The sequence below is a fragment of the Alexandromys fortis genome, unplaced genomic scaffold (assembly GCF_014885135.2).
Source record: "Alexandromys fortis isolate MF-2015 unplaced genomic scaffold, M_Fortis_MF-2015_v1.1 scaffold_78, whole genome shotgun sequence".
Taxonomy (NCBI): Eukaryota; Metazoa; Chordata; class Mammalia; order Rodentia; family Cricetidae; genus Alexandromys; species Alexandromys fortis.
In genome coordinates, this window is record NW_026067977.1 from 3,555,944 (window position 1) to 3,573,395 (window position 17,452).

At 47.1% G+C, this 17,452-nt stretch overlaps 1 protein-coding gene across 1 annotated transcript in view; it reads left to right on the forward strand.

Annotated features, from left to right (window-relative positions):
* Ngf (nerve growth factor) overlaps window positions 1–16,876 on the forward strand; it is a 51,204-nt gene extending 34,328 nt beyond the window's left edge. Inside the window, exons 3-4 of the mRNA XM_050157552.1 lie at window positions 10,525–10,648; window positions 15,976–16,876. Coding sequence (XP_050013509.1) covers window positions 10,525–10,648; window positions 15,976–16,713 — 862 coding nt within the window. The 3' untranslated portion in view covers window positions 16,714–16,876. The remainder of the gene's footprint in view (window positions 1–10,524; window positions 10,649–15,975) is intronic.
* The last annotated feature ends 576 nt before the right edge of the window (window positions 16,877–17,452 follow it).

A 17,452-nucleotide genomic window follows, 5' to 3' on the forward strand; every position in this document is an offset into this window, starting at 1 on the left:
TTTTTGCAGTATTTTTGCTTTTATTTTATAGATATATTGTAACTCTCTTGTAGAAATTATGCCTACTTATTAAGATAATTCTGAAGTTTATTAAGGTCTAAACTGAAAATTGACATAAAATATGTATTTGCTTGAAAGGAAAGAAGGGAGAAGAGAAAAGGAGGAAAGGAGAAGGGAAGGGATAGGAGGGGATGTAGAAATAAAAGCAACTTCTAGAAAGAAGCTGGAAAATAATCTAATGGAATGTATAGGAAATAAGAAAGTTTATTTCTTGTACCTTGCTTGATTCACCATTCGATCTGGGACTTATATGGACCTGGCCAATACACTGAAGCATTCTGGGAATAGCTAACTGAGCGCAGGAGTTGACTATATGGACCTGAACAATACACTGAAGCACTCTGGGAATAGCTAACTGAGCTCAGGAGTTGACTCTCTCCTAGGACTCTAACTAGTTTAACAGTAGGCCATGGGGAGCCCTTTATCAGACTTTGATGCCTCCAAAGGCTTCTTAACTTTGGGGGAGATAATGATGCTGATAATAATGATGGCAGAGGTTACAGCAGTGATGGTGCTATTGATGGTGACATTGGAAATAGTGATGGCAAAGTGGTTAAAGTGGCAATGTTGGTTGGGTAGTGGTTGTCTTGGCTACATTTCTCATCAAAACAGCAGGCAATAGCAACTTAAGTTGGAAGGGTTGACTTTGACTTACAGTTTCAGGATATGGTACCTCAGGACAGAGAAGTCCTGGTGACAGACACATGAGGCAGCTGGTCCCCTTCTCTCGGTAGTCAGGAAGGAGAGGGAGATGAATGTTTATGCTCAGATCGTCTTCTCTTTGTGTGGCCTGGGATCTTAACCAGTGGAATGATGCCACCTGCAGTAGGCAGATTTCCTCACCTCAACTAACCTAATCTTGATAATCCCTGAAGGCAACTTTAAAGACTTGTTTCCTAGGTGATTCTATGTGTCCTGGTGTGTTGATAACTGGTATTAGATGACACAGTGGTGGAGAATGGACAGTGATGGTCAAGAAGTGTTGGAGTTGGTGGTGGTGATGATGCTGGGATGATCATGGTTGTAATGCTGGGATTGTCATGGTTTTGATGCTGGGATGATCATGGTGATGATGCTGGGATGATCGTGGTGGTGATGCTGAGATCATCTTGGTGGTGATGTTGGGATGATCATGGTGGTGATCCTGGGGTGATTGTGGTGGTGATCCTGGTGGTCACAATGGCTGAGCCACTGGAAATAGTGCTGCTATGCTCTGTGAATCTGAAAAAGGGACTTGATTTACACAAATGCTGTGATAGGTTTGAGAAGTGAATAGAGAAAGGTGAAATCTTTTGGGTCTTAGAACTTGACAGACACAAGGGCACCAAAAATCTTCAACACAGTTCTCTGTGTGAAGCCACCTCATGTGTCTGTTGAAGTAATTCTTCTCGGGGACAATGTAGGCAAAAGAAACAGGCTTAGGCATGCATCGTTCTTCCAGTTGTAAGACTCTGTAACTTTGTTGAGACTTTGTTTGACTTTTCATGTTTTCTGTATTTTTGTTTTTTATTCCCTGTGCCCAAAGGAACCCTAAAGCTTTATTTTGGAAGTGTGGAAATCAGTTCTGTGAGAAGAAAGGGTTGAAACAAAAGTCATTCAAGCACCCACCTTCCTGGGGACCTGGGTGACAACCTTAGACTAAGCGCGGGGCATGAGTAGAACGTCCTTGGGGTGCAGCTCTCTTAGCAGAAAGGCCTGCTGCCAGGAATTTGGCTGAGCCACAAAGAAAGGAGTGAAATGCTCGCAAATAGTTTCCATTATCACTGTACAATCCCCACCAGCACACATCTGTGTGTGCTCAACTTTCTCTCTTTCCTTCTTCTTCTCCTGGGTTAGAACTAAACAATGAGGTGATTACCCATCCCATTGGATTGCATAACAACCTGTGGCCAAACTGGACACAGCCTTTGCTAATGAAACGCTGGGCAAGAAGAATGGAGCACACTGCACAGCACCTGTGCACACTTCTGCAGCGAAGGCAGAGGCGGCCCTCATCCTAGGTCCCCAGTGGCACACCTGCCGGCCCATAAACAGGGCATGCTCCCGAGAGCATCTCACCGGAGCACACAATATCCAGAAATTGTGGGTTGGTACCGTATTCTATTTCTCAATAGAATGTGAAATAATGATTCACTTTGGCTAAAGAAACTAGAGCCGCTGTGTGAGGAGTTTTCCGTTCTGTTCAATGAACGTTCATTAAATGCCTACTCCGGGACGTGCCTGCAGATAAAAATACACCTAACCCCTCAAGAAGCTGGTCATTCAGCAGGAGCCTAAATTTGTCCCAAGCCTCTCATGACTGTGACTCTGACCATGACTCTCTGGTGCTTTCTCCTGTGACTCACTTTCCCTCTAAGGCAGCAATTACCACAAGCGAAGATGTTCCTAACTTTACAGTGTCAGGCAAGTTCCGGCAGTCGCTCCGGGTCACCTTGTTTGCCTAACTGCAGCGGTGACTGAAACAGCTTTCTCCCTCTGACTGGGCCAGAGCTGAGACAAAACATCATTTTGAGAGCAAGTCTTTCTGGATTTTACTAAGCGTCTTGTTGGCAGAAGACTGATTGTCACTCACTGCCATGCGGTTGCAAATACTGCTCTGAGGTCTCTCTGTGCCACTGGGCATGCACTTGGCCAGCCACCCCGGTCACAACTAGGACACAAAGCCACAGGTCCCCCAACACTGTCGCCCTCAGGAGAGGGTGAGATAGGGGCATAGAAGGGACACTCTGCATCTCTTCTCCCCTATACCCAGACCTGCCAATACTTCATTGTTAGAAAGAAGACTAAGTAATGTTTATAATACTAACTGGGTGTTGTGCACTGGGCTAGGTGTTTATTCTGTTAATCCTCTCCACTCCCGGTGGAAGTGGAATTTATTCTGATTTTTTTTTTTTTTTCTGGTAGCACTGAGAGGAAACCAGCTTCAGATCTCTCAAGAAAACTGAGCTTCGGGGGTTCTAGCCTCCCCTTTCAGCTAAGGCTACAGACTTAGGCAGAGGCTAAAGCAAGTTAGCTTGTATTTCTCTGCATCTTAATCACACAAACCAGCTCTGCTCTTTAGGAGCAACAAGATGAGTGTGTGTGTGTGTGTGTGTGTGTGTGTGTGCGCGCGCGCGCGCGCGCGTGTTTCGATGAACTGTGGAAAATTGCCCTTCTCTCTGGAATTTCTAATTACCTGCAATTCTGGGTCTCTGAGACAGATGTTCTCTGTGGCTCTCTTGTTCTGGAGTGAATTTCCTTAGTGGAGTTTTCCTTTTGTCCATGTTGTCATGGCCAAATAAACCCTAAAAAGAGAAACACTAGAAGATGGGAACTATTCTAAAACTCAGTGACATGAGAGGTCAAAGTGACTTCAGCAGGCAGCAGGTTTGCGTGGCCCCTGACCTCCCCCCTGAGATCTGAGTTAGATGAATCTCCTTAACATAGCCCAAGGATGCCTTTCTCTAGTGTAAACCATTCACAGCATGGGACTGGAGTGTTGAAACCAGACACAGGAAGTGGCTGAAACAGCACCCCGTCCCCCACCCCACCCCCCATACCCAACACCAACAAACACACCCGGGAATCAATTCTTCATTTGGAGCGCCTGTCTTAGCCTCCGGTAACTGAGGATCTTCATGTGTGGCATGCCCGGGCAAAGCGAGCAGTGATCTATTTGTTGCCTCAAGTGGGATTTTTCTGGGTGTGAAGTCAGCAGACAAGCCAGGAAATGTCAATGCAGAAGAGTGAGGGGGTTCAAGACGGTGACAGCTGACGCTCTGGATTTGCGAGGAGGTGTCCACATGCGACATTTATGATCCCTGTTTTCTTGAACACAGGGTGACGCGTTATAATAATTCTTACAGGGAACCCGCAGTCCAGCTCCTTAAACAAAAATGCCCTCAGAACAGATGCTTTACCCATTAAGGTGGCATCTTGCTAGAGTCCTTACGTCTAAGTCTCCTGGCTCTCTGCTATCCTTCCCTGATCGAAGGGGAGGGCTGTCTGGCCTTTTAAAAGCCTCGGAATCCTTCCCATGTATCTCTTAAGCCCGGATCTTTCCAGAGCTATGGATATTTAGCTTAATTCCTGGAGTTACATCTGCCTTGCATTAGAGAGTCATGTGTTGTAACATTTCTCGTCCTACTGCTTGGAAAACATGCCACACACTGAGAGGAAAGGCTAGCTCCAGGAGAACTGAGGACGTGGGCTCCTAAAAAGCAAATCGAATAAACGGTCCCAGTCTGAGTTACAATTCTCTGAACAAAAGTCCCGTTTGTTTTCATTCATATCTTCTGTCCCAGGTTGTCATCTGTGATCTGCCGTGACCTAGAGACTGTTATTATTGAATATGAACTTCAAGCCCAAGCAACCAGAGTCCCCCTTATCCAAGTACTGCTGTCTGTGCATAGTTAGAAGCATGGAGCAGGCCAGGAAAAGACCAAAAGCATAGTTGAAATAGATCTTTTGCTTGTGGTTTAAGGATCAGCCAGTTGGAACCAAAGAGATGTTTTCTTAAGGTTGCAGAGAAGCTTGCAAAACTATTGGATTGTTTTTGGCGTTCAAACATAGATTATAGATATATTATTAATATTACTAAGACAATGGCCTAGGCTATATGGACTGTATTTAGCAGTACATTCTTGCCGGCCCTCAGCTCTCGGTTCTGGAAGGCTGCTTTGTATTTAGATAGCTTATCTACTGCACTAATGTCCTTGTAATAAGCCGTACTTTGAAAGCCTCTCTGTGTGTCATGCACTACAGAGCTCATGAGTTACTGTAGTCAGGTAAACACAATGCAGGCGCTGGGCAGCTGCCCACCATAGAAGACCACTCACAGTCACAGCAAATGCTCTTTCATGCCAAAGCCGAAGGGCAGCCAACCACTGGCTTCTTCTTTGATCTGCTTGGCTCTGGGGAAATGCCGAGATGGCTTTTGTAATTTACCTCAGCATCTCCCAATGAGCCACAGGGCCAGATCTCCTTAAGAAATGTGACAAGACACTTGAGAATTGTCAGCATCAGGTCATTTGGTGAAGAAGAGTCGCAGTTTTGCTGGACCTTTATGTCTTCCTAAGTCCTCGATGCCAGATGCACTATTTTTCTACTGGATCTGCCAAAACCACTAAACAGTTAAAAGACATCAAGTCGTCTCAAAGTGGCCCAAACTGAAAAGAAGAAGAAGAGGGAGAGGGGAAGAGGGGGAGGGGGTAGGAGGTAGGAGGGAGGAGGGGAAGGGGGAAAAGGAGAAGGAGAAGGGGAAGGGGAAGGGAAAGGAGAAGGGGAAGGGGAAAGGGAAGACAAAGACGAAGACGAAGAAGAAAGAGGAGGAGGAGGAGGGAACTCCCAATCAACAAACCTTATAGTCATATTCCTCCCTAGGAAATGTCTAATAAGGCTAAGAATTAGGAAAACAGAGTAACCATATAAAACACCTCCCGCTCCCCTCCCTTTGTATGTGGACCCAGCAGAAGAAACCATGGACAGAAGATAAAATTAAACAGAATGGTCATAGCAATAGAAAAAATCATAACAGCGACACCAAAATGAACTACACCCTGACAACATGTTTTTAATGCTAGACCTTACAGAAGATTTCCTTACTCAGAACTCAGCCAGGTGGAAGCTGCTCCCTGGCATCTTCAAACAGTGTAAGCTGCTCTAGGGACTGGCTATTACTTCGTTGGAGCATGGGAGATGTACAGTCCTTTAGGTTAACCGTCCCCAAATCTTTGGAAATGAAAACTATCAGCAAAGAGTCCTTGAACTTTTTAGTACTAAGCCACCAGAGCTCCAAAACTAAAGAATGTCTTTCTTAAGAGCTCGCAAGAAGCCAAAAAGAAAACCCCCAATTCACAGCTGTTGCTTGTAACTAGACAACGAAGGCTTGCAAAGACAACCTTCTCCTATTGGCACGGTATATTTTCATGTCTCCTTGTTGTGTGTATAGTGATTGCACCTGTACTGTGTATTTATCTAAGATATATTAGTTTCTTGATGTTGAAGAAGCTCCTAGATGACCCATCAAAGTCACTGCCAAGCTTCCTTGTACTCCTGAGTATCAGTGGCTTTGGTTCTGGTCTTACATCTGGATCTCCTAGGGAGCAGGCAGCACTACAAGCTAGTGAAAAGAGGCTCCCTGGAGACAGGACCAGGCAGCATGGTGGGTGTTATAAAGCTGGCCTGGTGAAACAGCTACAGGGCCTGGGTTGAGAATCATCCCTGCAGAGAAGGCGATGAAAAGTAGAAACCAGGGAGCTAGATAGAGTCTTGCATAAAATTTAAATATGAACAACTTAGGGGGATGTCTACCACTCCCCATGAATTATCAACAGAAGCAAAGTTATCCTTGATTACATTTTGATTGATTTTAACAGTTTTCCATTGACCTAAACTTCTTAATGGGAATTGACAGAAATACTTTTGAGACTTAAAGAGAATGAAAGGGGTGGGGGTGGGAGGGATGGAGAAACAATGGTCAGAAAGCCAGATGGACTACCTTGTTTCTAGGGATCTTCAGAAAAGTCTTGCCACCCCCTCTCTAGAAAACTCTGGGCTGGTTGTTGATGGGCTCTAAGGTGAGGGGTCCCACGGAAAGGTACAGTCAGGTAGGCAGTCCGCAGCAGCAGACAATCTCTGAGTCTGTCTTCTTTGGCTTGGATCTCTCACTCCACGGGAAGTATATTAGGCAGCGTTCTCTAGTGGTACAGGATATGAATAGTAAATTGCTACTATAAACAGTTAGATTGGCTCACTCAATAGATGTTGAGTGGCCCAACAATGTCTGTCTGCTTGCTGCAGAGGTAAAGAACCCAGGAGCTGTTCAGTCCCTGAAGCTTGGGCTTCAACCCAGTCCCAAACCAGAAAGTATGGAAGTTTCCTGAAGAGCCACTGTTAGAGATTCCATGTTAGAGGCCAATGTCTGAAGTCAGCAGAGGGTCGCATGGCTGTGTTAGACACGCTTCGCCGGAAAGAGGGAAGGAAGGCAGGTCCTCCCAACTGCTGCTTCCTTGGACCTCTCTATATCTGGACCCATGCTTGATAAGGGCCCCCACATTAAGAACATATCTTCTACTTCATTCAATCCTCTCTAGAAAACTTCTCGTAGATGCGCCCAGAGGAACATCCCAATCGCCCAGGTGATTTCATCCAGTCAAGTAGAGACGGAGAAAGACCGGTGTGGAACCTAATTATTCTTAAACTTCAGTGATAAATAATAATATAATACACAGGACTATTAATCCACAAGCTGGCACTCAGGACATCTGCCCAGTACTTTGCATTTGTAACAAGTTTGAAGAGACTGAGGTACCAAGCTTTAATGCATCAGACCAGGCCAGGGTCTAGCGGAGGCACCCCCTGATTTCAGCGGTTTTCATTGTGTTCTATCAGAAAGAGCCTAAGGTGGTGTGGAAATGAGCTGTCTTCTATTTCCATGCATTTCTCAAGAGTGTGAGAGCCAGCTGATGTCTTCTTAAGTGATTATTAGAACAGTTAGGGATGTAAAAATAGACATCCATTTACTTTGTTTGCCCCTGGTGTATTCACATTAGAAATTGGCAATATTTAAGTTGGATTTAATTTTAGGGCTCCAGCCTTCCCTAGAATGAGACTATAGCAATAACACCTATGAAAAAAATCAGTCTGTGTTCTTGGCAGGAAGTTCTCTTTCCAGCAGCAAACTGCTATGCTGTACCAGCACTGTATGAGAAAAAAACCAAGGGCATGGAAGATGCTGGAAGGATCCAGCTGTTAGGACCAGTGTGGAATGGGCAGGAGACTGGTGTGCACCAAGGTTACCTGGGCAAGTGACTGTGGATATACAGCTGGGAAATTTAACTGTGGTTGTGTGCACTCCATTCTGCAAGATGGCAAGGGTGAGAAGCTGTGGAATATGTAATTTAGATGGGCAGTCATTTAAATTTCCTTCCAAGCACTTAGATTAGAAGACGTCCCATAGACAAATATCTAGAATAATTACAGGGAGTTACTTTTCCTTCCCTGGTTGTTCCGTGGCTTCAAAGTAAAAGTTTGTTGTGTGTTGTGGGAAGGAAGTGGGCAGGCACAGCAATGGGATGACATCCAGGCATGGCACACACTCTTGCCACTCTCCCCAACACTCTAACCCTTGCTAGACCTTCAGCTAGCTCTTGAGCTCAAAGGCTGTGTGTGGCTTTTCTCTCTATTCTTCTGCATCCTGCTCAGATGCTCTATTCTTTTTAAGAGTCCTATTCCTGTATGAGTGTGTGACCCAGGCTAGCCTGAATGGACAAAGTAGGTTCCTAGGTGACTGTGCTTCCCCATCGTGAGTAATATACACCCTGAACGTCACACTGATTTAAATACTTACTTAGCTTGTGCTAACCCTTCCTCCCCTCTAGCTGATTTGCTATAGGAAATATTGTGTCTTCTTTCTCTCCATAACCTAACACCTAGCACAGCGTCTGCCAGAGGGTCTGAAATGTCAGTGTTGAATTGATGAAATTAAAGAACTTCAGTGTAAGGGGAGAAAAAAGCATTGTTTACTCATACCGTCTTGGAATTCCAGAGGACTGAAGTCGGAGAGATCTGAGTTATCATCTGTTATAGGAACTTTTCATTTTGGTGAAAAAACAAAGACAGTCAGAGTGATGTCCTGCCCAAGAATTGGCTGGAATTGGGTCAGGACACGGGTCTGTGGCTTCCAACCTTGCAACCTGTACAGTTGAGCCAAGCCCCAAGCAAAATGGCTTGTGGAATAGATGAGCTCCCCCACTTGGGTGAGGAGGCCCCTAAGATGCACCTCCTAACCTCAGAGCGCATGTCAGTCTCCCTACCCCCAGACTAAGCTCAATCCTGGAGTGCATCGAGATGTCACTTGTCCCAGAATCTCACGTTTGAAGAGCGTTAGAGTCAGGTTTTCTCCATGCCTGAATTATCAATTGTGTATCAGAAGGTTTCTCTGTTAGTTTCTGAAATGCAAAAGGGGTGTGTTGACCAGAGTGGGGAAGCAAGAGGAATGGAAACACCCCAGAAAGACGCTTTCCAGCAACACAGAAGCTACTCCAGGGCCCCTCCCACCTCAGCTGCTCTCCAGCCCCCTCTTTCCTATCAGGTGCATGGCTTTGAGGAGGCTTCCAAGACATCTGTCGCCACTGTAAAAAGGGAGAGGTGTGGTGGGAGTCACGGTGGAGCAAGGCACGGCAAAAGAAAAGTCTGCGGGACTTGAAAAAGCACAGACAATAGGGCAAGCATGCAATTCCTGAGCTTTCTTTACAAACTGTCTTCCTAGACTTAGTCATTTATCTGTTCAGCCTTCAAAATTGCCATGGCACCGTCCTGCTTAAAGCCCCCATTTCCTCCCTGTCACCCCCAGGGATGCGACTGTAGCTCCTGGCTTCATCTCTAATGTCTCAGTTGTTGGAGCTCTCCAGCTCGCCTCCCAGGTCTGTTCCTGACTTTTGACTAATCCCCAAGGCTTTGGCATCTGTCACTTCCACCTGGAATGCTCTGCCCTCCATTCCTTGTCATAAGCTTGAGGCCGGATTCCTCAAGGAACTCCCCACAAGCACGCTGCCTGCATGGCTTCTTGCACTCCTCTCTCCCCCGTCACACCATGCTTGTTTTCTGCACAGGCTGAACAGAGTCTGACGCTATTTGTACTAGATTGTAAAGGCCACAAGAGAGGTCAAGAACTAGCTTGTTTTATTTACTGCTGTGCCTCCAGAAACAAGAATAGTGTTTGGCATATAGTAGATGCTCAGGAAAGAAAGAAAGAAAGAAAGAAAGAAAGAAAGAAAGAAAGAAAGAAAGAAAGAAAGACCGACCATATATTAGGTAGACAGAAGTGAGAGGAAAACAGTGGCTCTAGAAGCTACAAGTTAAAACATAATATTTTCTCTTAATGTGTTATTGCCATAGCTTCGATTTTTGAAATTTGACTTTTAGCACAGTGCCCCAAGACCATTGATGTGTCTCAGTGGGATATCCAAGTGGTGTGTCAAGCAGCCAGTTTGTCCCATTCCCATTGCTTATCTTGTATTTTCATCCCTGAATTGGCTGATTTGAATTGTCAGGACTTCTGCGTTTCTAATATTGCATCACCAATATTGGACGGAGCTGGATTTACTACATCTGGGCTTGGGCAGTGTGCAAAATAATTTTCATTTTAGTTTAGGCGCCCCTGGAGCAGAACTCCAGTATAGACCTGGAAGCCACTACACTAGGTGCAGTGCCACTGTGGACTGTGTCCAGGTTGAGACTAGTAAAGGCAAGGATCATTGCAGGGCCATGCAAGACCAGAGCTATGTAAGCCCAGGGCCCTGGAAACCTTGGCAACTGAACTATTGCTCCTCCCTGAGCTCTGATGTTGCTAAAGTGCTGGAATTGTGGAAATAGGGTTCAAGGCCTATTGGCACTTCCCTTCCCCTCTGTCATGGGCTCTGGTGTCTACCAATGTGCTAGGGAATATGGTAACCCTTGTCTAATGTCAGCTCTCCCCCGCAGAGTTCTGGCCTGTGGTCGTGCAGTCCAGGGGGCTGGATGGCATGCTGGACCCAAGCTCACCTCAGTGTCTGGGCCCAATAAAGGCTTTGCCAAGGACGCAACTTTCTATCCTGGCCACTCAGAGGTAAGTACTTGTGTGAGAGCTGCCTTCCTGGGGCTTTTTGGGAAACATGGCTGGAAAGACTCTGCAAGTTGTGGAGGGAGAGTCAGACCTGATGGGGTAGTAAGGGCCAAGGCTCTTAGTGATGCTGCTGCAAATGGGGCTTGTTTAAAGAAGTCTTTTTGCTTTGTGGCTTCTAAGGGAAGAGTTCCATTATCTGGACACTGGCGGGTCTGGCTCTAAGTTCTACTTTACCAGGTATCCAGGACCAAGTGATGTAATCCCCATGTCTTCTGTTCCCTTGACCATAATGGGATGAACACAGCCCAACTCCCAGGTGGCTGTGATGACTGGTGAGACATAAGATGACTCTGGAACTCAGACCAGCACATTCTCTTTCCTTACCCATGGCTCACACACCTATCCTGAAGAATGCCAGCTAACCAAGGGTCTAGGACCTTCTGGAACTCTCTGGCCACATGTAACCATCATGGCCATCTTATGTACTTTATGATAAAGACATACTTGGATCAGGATCATAGATGTCTGCGTGACACTCAGAAACCTGAGACGCCAGGCATAAAAGCAATCCGACATCAGTGTCTTCCCTGGTGTCCAGATTTGTGATACCTTGGAGTCAGAACTCAGAATCTGAGAATTTCATTTGGATGTCGGAGAGAATATGTACATCTCAGGATGCACTGTGAATCACTGAATTTAGGCTCCCTCAAGTCTCCATCCTCAAAAAGATGCAGAGGCTGAGCAACAGAACACACACTAGTCACATTACCCCAGATCATTCAGCCTCCCCAAGGCTAGCCTAGGAACTCAGAATGCATCCTCTAGATCAGCAACATCAGTGTTGTCTGTCGCTTGTCTGATGTCTCTCCCACCCCTGAGCCTAGAGAATCAACAATTCTACAAGTAGATGAAGTCGCCTAGATTAACGGACCTCCGGGTACTGATGTCTCCAGGCTGGTGCCTGGAAGTTTAAGAGCCTGGACTCAGTCTCTGATGTCACTTCCATGCTGTGCCTCCTCCTCAGGAGTGCTATGTGGGACATGCCGGCAGAGGTGCTGGACTCTGTCCTGTCACCGCTCATTTGTGTTCATCCCAGGACACCTCGGGGAACCCTCCCTAGGGAGTTAAGGGGCCACAGAATTCCTTTTATGCTCCATGCAGGCTCCAACAGCTGAGAGTTCCCAAGTCTTAAAGTGGAAGGCAGCAGCCGACTTACATTTAGAGTGGAGGCCAAGGATAAAGCAAGCAGCGCTCCCTTGACCCCCTGTCAGATTGTAGGCAGTGAGATAAAAGAGGAAGGATTTCCTTGGTCACAAGAATTTCCTCTCTGGCCATCAACTGGTGACCCAGGTTCACACATCTGGTCTCTAGCCCAGGAGCTGTGAGTAGCTCACGACACCTCTCTCTAAGACAGAGATTTGCCTTCCTCCCCCCATCACACACCTCTGCAGGCCTGGCTGGCAGGTCTCCCGGCAACTGGAGGCAAGGACTGGTTAGGATCATCTGTCCAACTCTGTCTGGTAGCTTCATCACCTAGTCAGGTAGGGCCAGACCTATGTAAAGATTACTCATCTGTTATAGGAGCATCTCCTACTACAGGGGTGGATGCTGGTAATCACCGAACATCCTGCTAGCCAGGGAGAGGGTCCCATTGGAGGCTGCGTCAAAGCCACCCCAAGGACAGACTCCTCTTTCCCAGCCACTTGCCCTTCATTGTCAACGGGAGCATAGCAAAATGAAGAACATTTAAAATGGACTGTGTTCTCTCACGTAAACCCTAGCTGCTCTCCCCAGCTAAATGTTCCACTCAGACATGTACCATGAAGCTACATGGAAGTTTATCACTGCTCAAGACACAGGTTTTGAAGGCTGAATATAAATAAACCAACTCCTCCCTACCTCACTGTATTTCCTACAACATGCATTGTGTCGCTAGAATGGGAAACAGCATGGATTATTTCTCTCTTGTTCTGGATTCTCTGATGACTCTAAGACTTGTCTAATAATTTTTAAAGATAATAGGAACACACCATTATGTGTAGATCAATAAGGTTTTCCCCAAATTACATCTTAATCAAAAACTGAAAAGATCTGTTTGAGACATTTCTCTATTGCCGTTGAAGGACAGTGGGTACCATGTGGTGACCCAATGGCAAATGCACAAATATCATTAGACTTTTAAAACATGACAGAGTTGTTGTGTGGAATGAGCACGTGCTATGCATGTAGAAAACTTGATAGTTCCTTAAATTATAAAAATCAGAGTGTATAGACACCTTAAACGTCAACACTCAGGTGGAGAAGTCAAGGAACTCAGAAGGAAAGAGGCACCTCCACACAAAATGGTTTCTGGAGGTGGGGGTGCCACAGACAACAGCAATAAGCAGGTAGTTTTCTGTCTATGAGAGCTCTTCCTTTGTCAGAGAGGCTAATAATAACACACCTGCCATAAGATGGGTATACCAGAGAGGGTTTTGCTGCCAAGAGTCGGGTGCTGTTGGAGCGATGACCTTGAAATTGGATACTGGGAGACAACAGGATGGATTCTAGCAGGAGATGGAGAGAGCATAAAGCGACCAGGAGTTCAGGAGGAGCAGACCTGGAGGGAAGAGCTCAAAGCAGGAGCAAGGGTGGCTAAGCACAGGGCAGGAGCTAGGCCAGGAGCTCTTGTGCCTGGAATGAAGAAATATGAGGTCATTGATGGAGGAGGGGCTGTCGCCAGGCTGAGCAATCATTCATAAACTCACCACTGGCTCCTTGATCAAGGTCACAAGGTCAGAGCAATGCCTTAAGAAGCTTAATGTGGAAGCCAGGCAGGATGGCACTGGAATAAGAGAGATGAAGGTACAATGGTCCTCGTAATAAGAAAGCTAAAAGTGAAGATGCAATTTAGGAGACCGAGAACACCAGAGCATGAGAGATGGTGACTGTGGAACTAATTTGGAAGGCACTGAGTGGTCCAAGATTGGACAGCTATCGATGATGCAGAAGACAAAGATGGGATGACGGTGGGATTGAGCAGGAAGAGGCCACTCGGTGATGTCTTGCACTGAGACTGTCAATATCCAAGGAGAGGTGCTGCTGGGAAGTCGGGGGTCCAGAGAGTGCTCCAGGAAGCAACTGGGCTAGGAATGTAGCTACGGGCATCAGCAGTCCCTCAGAGAGGATGAGAACCCCCAGAAGACCCTGTGGAAGGAGACCATGGGGACCATGGAGCAAGGCAGGCTTTATTTCTATTGAAACCCTAAACCCCAGTCAACTTTTCTTCAGTTTCCGATCCAGTTCTAACAGGTGTTACCAATTTGGACATACAAGTATGGATTACAGTTCCGTGTCTTCTGCCTTAATTCACCTGATGAAAGATAATGTGTACCGAGAAGAAAGAACCGAAACAAGAAAAGGAGCAATCATAAAAGGCTGGATTAGCTGCCAAAAGAATGCTCGCTCCTCTGAGGGCTGGCAAGACAATTATCAGCCAGACCTTTAGCCATCGGGTCTGGGAGAGGAATCAAAACCTCAGGTGTAGCGCCTCATCCTCTGCACGGACGGCGAGAGAAGTGAAGCGACAAAACGTCCTTCAAAGGAACCCAAGAGAAGAGAATGCGACGGTTTCCTTCTTGGATCCCACCATGAAGCACAGTATTGTATGGAATTTCACTGGCTGAATGATGATTGGAAGGCAGTGTGTAGCTTGGGCATGGTTGAAAGGACCAGCGTCTATACGGAAAGTGAACAAAGAGTGGGCTTCTCTGACACCTCCATTCAATAGTTTCCTTATTGTCCTTGTATTTGCTGAGAAACTGCAGCATTTCAGACATTGTGCATGGCAGTGCAATGATCAAAATGGAAGTCACATGACTTCTAAAACCCAACCAGGGAGAGAGAAATGGGAATGAGTACCGTGTGCCCAGGTAAAGGTAACACAGTCCGCTGTGAAAGACAAGAAAGATGCTCACAAAGTGATGGAGGAGCCTGCCACCCAGGTGGGTGAGACACGGCTCTGCCCTCTAAGACCACACAGCCAGGAAGTGAACAAGCCCAAAAGCATGCTTTAAAGACGTCTGAGAGAGGAAGAACAATAAGCTATGAAAATCCCCTCATGGAAGGGGCTCAGAGAGTGACCAGCCAGAGGCAGAACTAAAGAAGATGAAGTCCTTGTCTTAAGAGAGACCCAATCATTCAGAACCAACACACACTTAATCCAAACAGTCACTCTGGAAAATAGTGTTTCCTGTCCATGAAGAAAGCCAAGGTGCAGTAGATTAAATGGCATTTTCTTCTGCTAACAAGTATTTGGGCTGGATATCCAACGTTTTCTCCGATCTAGTGCTAAGGCTCTTTTTTCATTATGTAGATTTATCAGGAAGAACACACATGCACACACACACATATGCATGCAGACACAAGCATATACTCACATACCCACAGAGAGACAGAAAGCCAGACAAGAGGGAACATTTATGCTAGAGTTATCAGAGAAAGCTTCCAGGAGTAGGAAAGAAACAAACGGGGCTGAAAACACAGGGGAGGAGGCAAAATGATCCATCAGAGCAGGAAGATGAGAGAAAGGACAGAATCCGGGCCTTGGAAAATGCTCTAGAGGAGATCCTCTGAGCTGACCACCAGCTGGAGATGCTTCACATAGGAGGTGACCTTTGATCCACCTCTACAGATGTGAATTGGTGCTCCCTGTGGAAAGGACAATGGTACCCAGAGCAAAGTTGACTCTAGTGCTACTCAGGGTGATCCGGGTTAGAGCCTGGCATTTGGTCTCTACTCACCTACAAGCAAGCAATAAAAAGAATGGACTTGTTCAAAAAATGGAAGACCTGAAGGAGGGAGGGTGGAAGAAATGAAGATTGGTAAGGGATCTTTTAGATTCTCCTGCTGGTCTAGCTTCTGGCGTAAATTTGTAAACATGTTAGTTGATTCCTTGTGGAAGGCTTCTTGATATGTGAAAGAAAGATGGCAGGCCCTAGCCAGAATGCCCCCCGAGTCTTCAAGGTGGTGGGTCATGTAAGCACTAGTCTCCAGGCTCAGAGCTGCTATGCTTCCAGAATTTTCCCACCACCCTCCCAGCCAGCAGTCAGAGAACCACCACACAGGCTGCTCTGGTAATGCCAGCCGTGCCAGGGTGATTGCTGCCAGCACTCCTTCTCACTCTCCCAAGTACCATACTTTGAGTTGCGAGTCCAGCATCTCCGCATCCGTAGCCCACCATCAGAACCTCCTGGCGTCCTCCTGAGAGGCCCCTGAGAGGGAGCACGACACTGACTTGACGATGCTCAGTGCCACTCCCCCGAGTAACCTGTCCGTCTTTGTCCTTCCAGGTGCATAGCGTAATGTCCATGTTGTTCTACACTCTGCTCACAGCGTTTTTGATCGGCGTACAGGCAGAGCCCTACACAGATAGCGATGTCCCAGAAGGAGACTCCGTCCCCCAAGCCCACTGGAATAAACTTCAGCATTCCCTTGACACGGCCCTCCGCAGAGCCCGCAGCGCCTCTGCTACCCCAATAGCTGCCCGCGTGACAGGACAGACCCGCAACATCACTGTGGACCCCAGACTGTTTAAGAAACGGAGACTCCATTCACCCCGCGTGCTGTTTAGTACCCAGCCCCCACCCACCTCTTCGGACTCTCTGGATCTGGACTTCCAGGCCCATGGTACAATCTCCTTCAACAGGACTCACAGGAGCAAGCGCTCGTCCACCCACCCCGTCTTCCACATGGGGGAGTTCTCAGTGTGTGACAGTGTCAGTGTCTGGGTTGGGGATAAGACCACAGCCACGGACATCAAAGGCAAGGAGGTGACAGTGCTGGGCGAGGTGAACATCAACAACAGTGTATTCAAACAGTACTTTTTCGAGACCAAGTGCCGAGCCGCCAATCCCGTGGAGAGTGGATGCCGGGGCATTGACTCCAAGCACTGGAACTCTTACTGCACCACAACCCACACCTTTGTCAAGGCGTTGACAACAGACGACAAGCAGGCTGCCTGGAGGTTCATCCGGATAGACACAGCCTGTGTGTGTGTGCTCAGCAGGAAGGCTGCAAGAAGAGGCTGACCTGTTTGCAGCCCCCTTCCCCACCTGCTCCCTCCACCCCCTCCTCGGCCCCTCCCTACCTCAGCCTGTAAATTATTTTAAATTATAATGACTGCATGGTAATTTATCGTTTATACAATTTTAAAAATCAATTATTTATTAAATTTTCAAAGCATCCTGTGTACCCGCCCTAGAGTCCTTTTTCTTGGTAAGAACACCTACCAGTTGGGGAAGAGAGCAGGCCTCTCCTGGCTCCAAAGCCCATTTGTAACCCTCATTCCCAGCCAGCACAGCCCTAGGGCAGGCTAACTGGTTTCAGACGATACCCTGCTACCCTGTGCATAGCATGATTAGCAAGGGAAGTCAGCTTGCAGGCTCCGGTCTACATTCCAGAGCCAAATCTATCAAATCCTTGGATTATCTGCTGCACGGCCTGGATCCATGAGCCTTGATTGCCTCACTGGAGGAGGGAGGGTAGCTGAGACTAGTAAGAAGGCAGGTTGCTGTGCGCAGAGGCGGCCTCCCACCTCTGAGAGACCCGGGCTGGTCTTTGGAGGATACTGGGAACGCTCTGTGTGGAAAAGTGGAGGCGGCGCGGAAGGCCTTCTGGCTGCTTACTGTCAGGGGGCCAGTCTGAAGGAGCTGTAATGAAACCATCTCCTGAGGCCTGTCATGGCGGATCTGATTTCATGTTGAGATTACCTTGGCGTGATGGCTGCTTCTCCGCAATTCCCCTGTGGCTTTCTCCAGAAAGGCATCC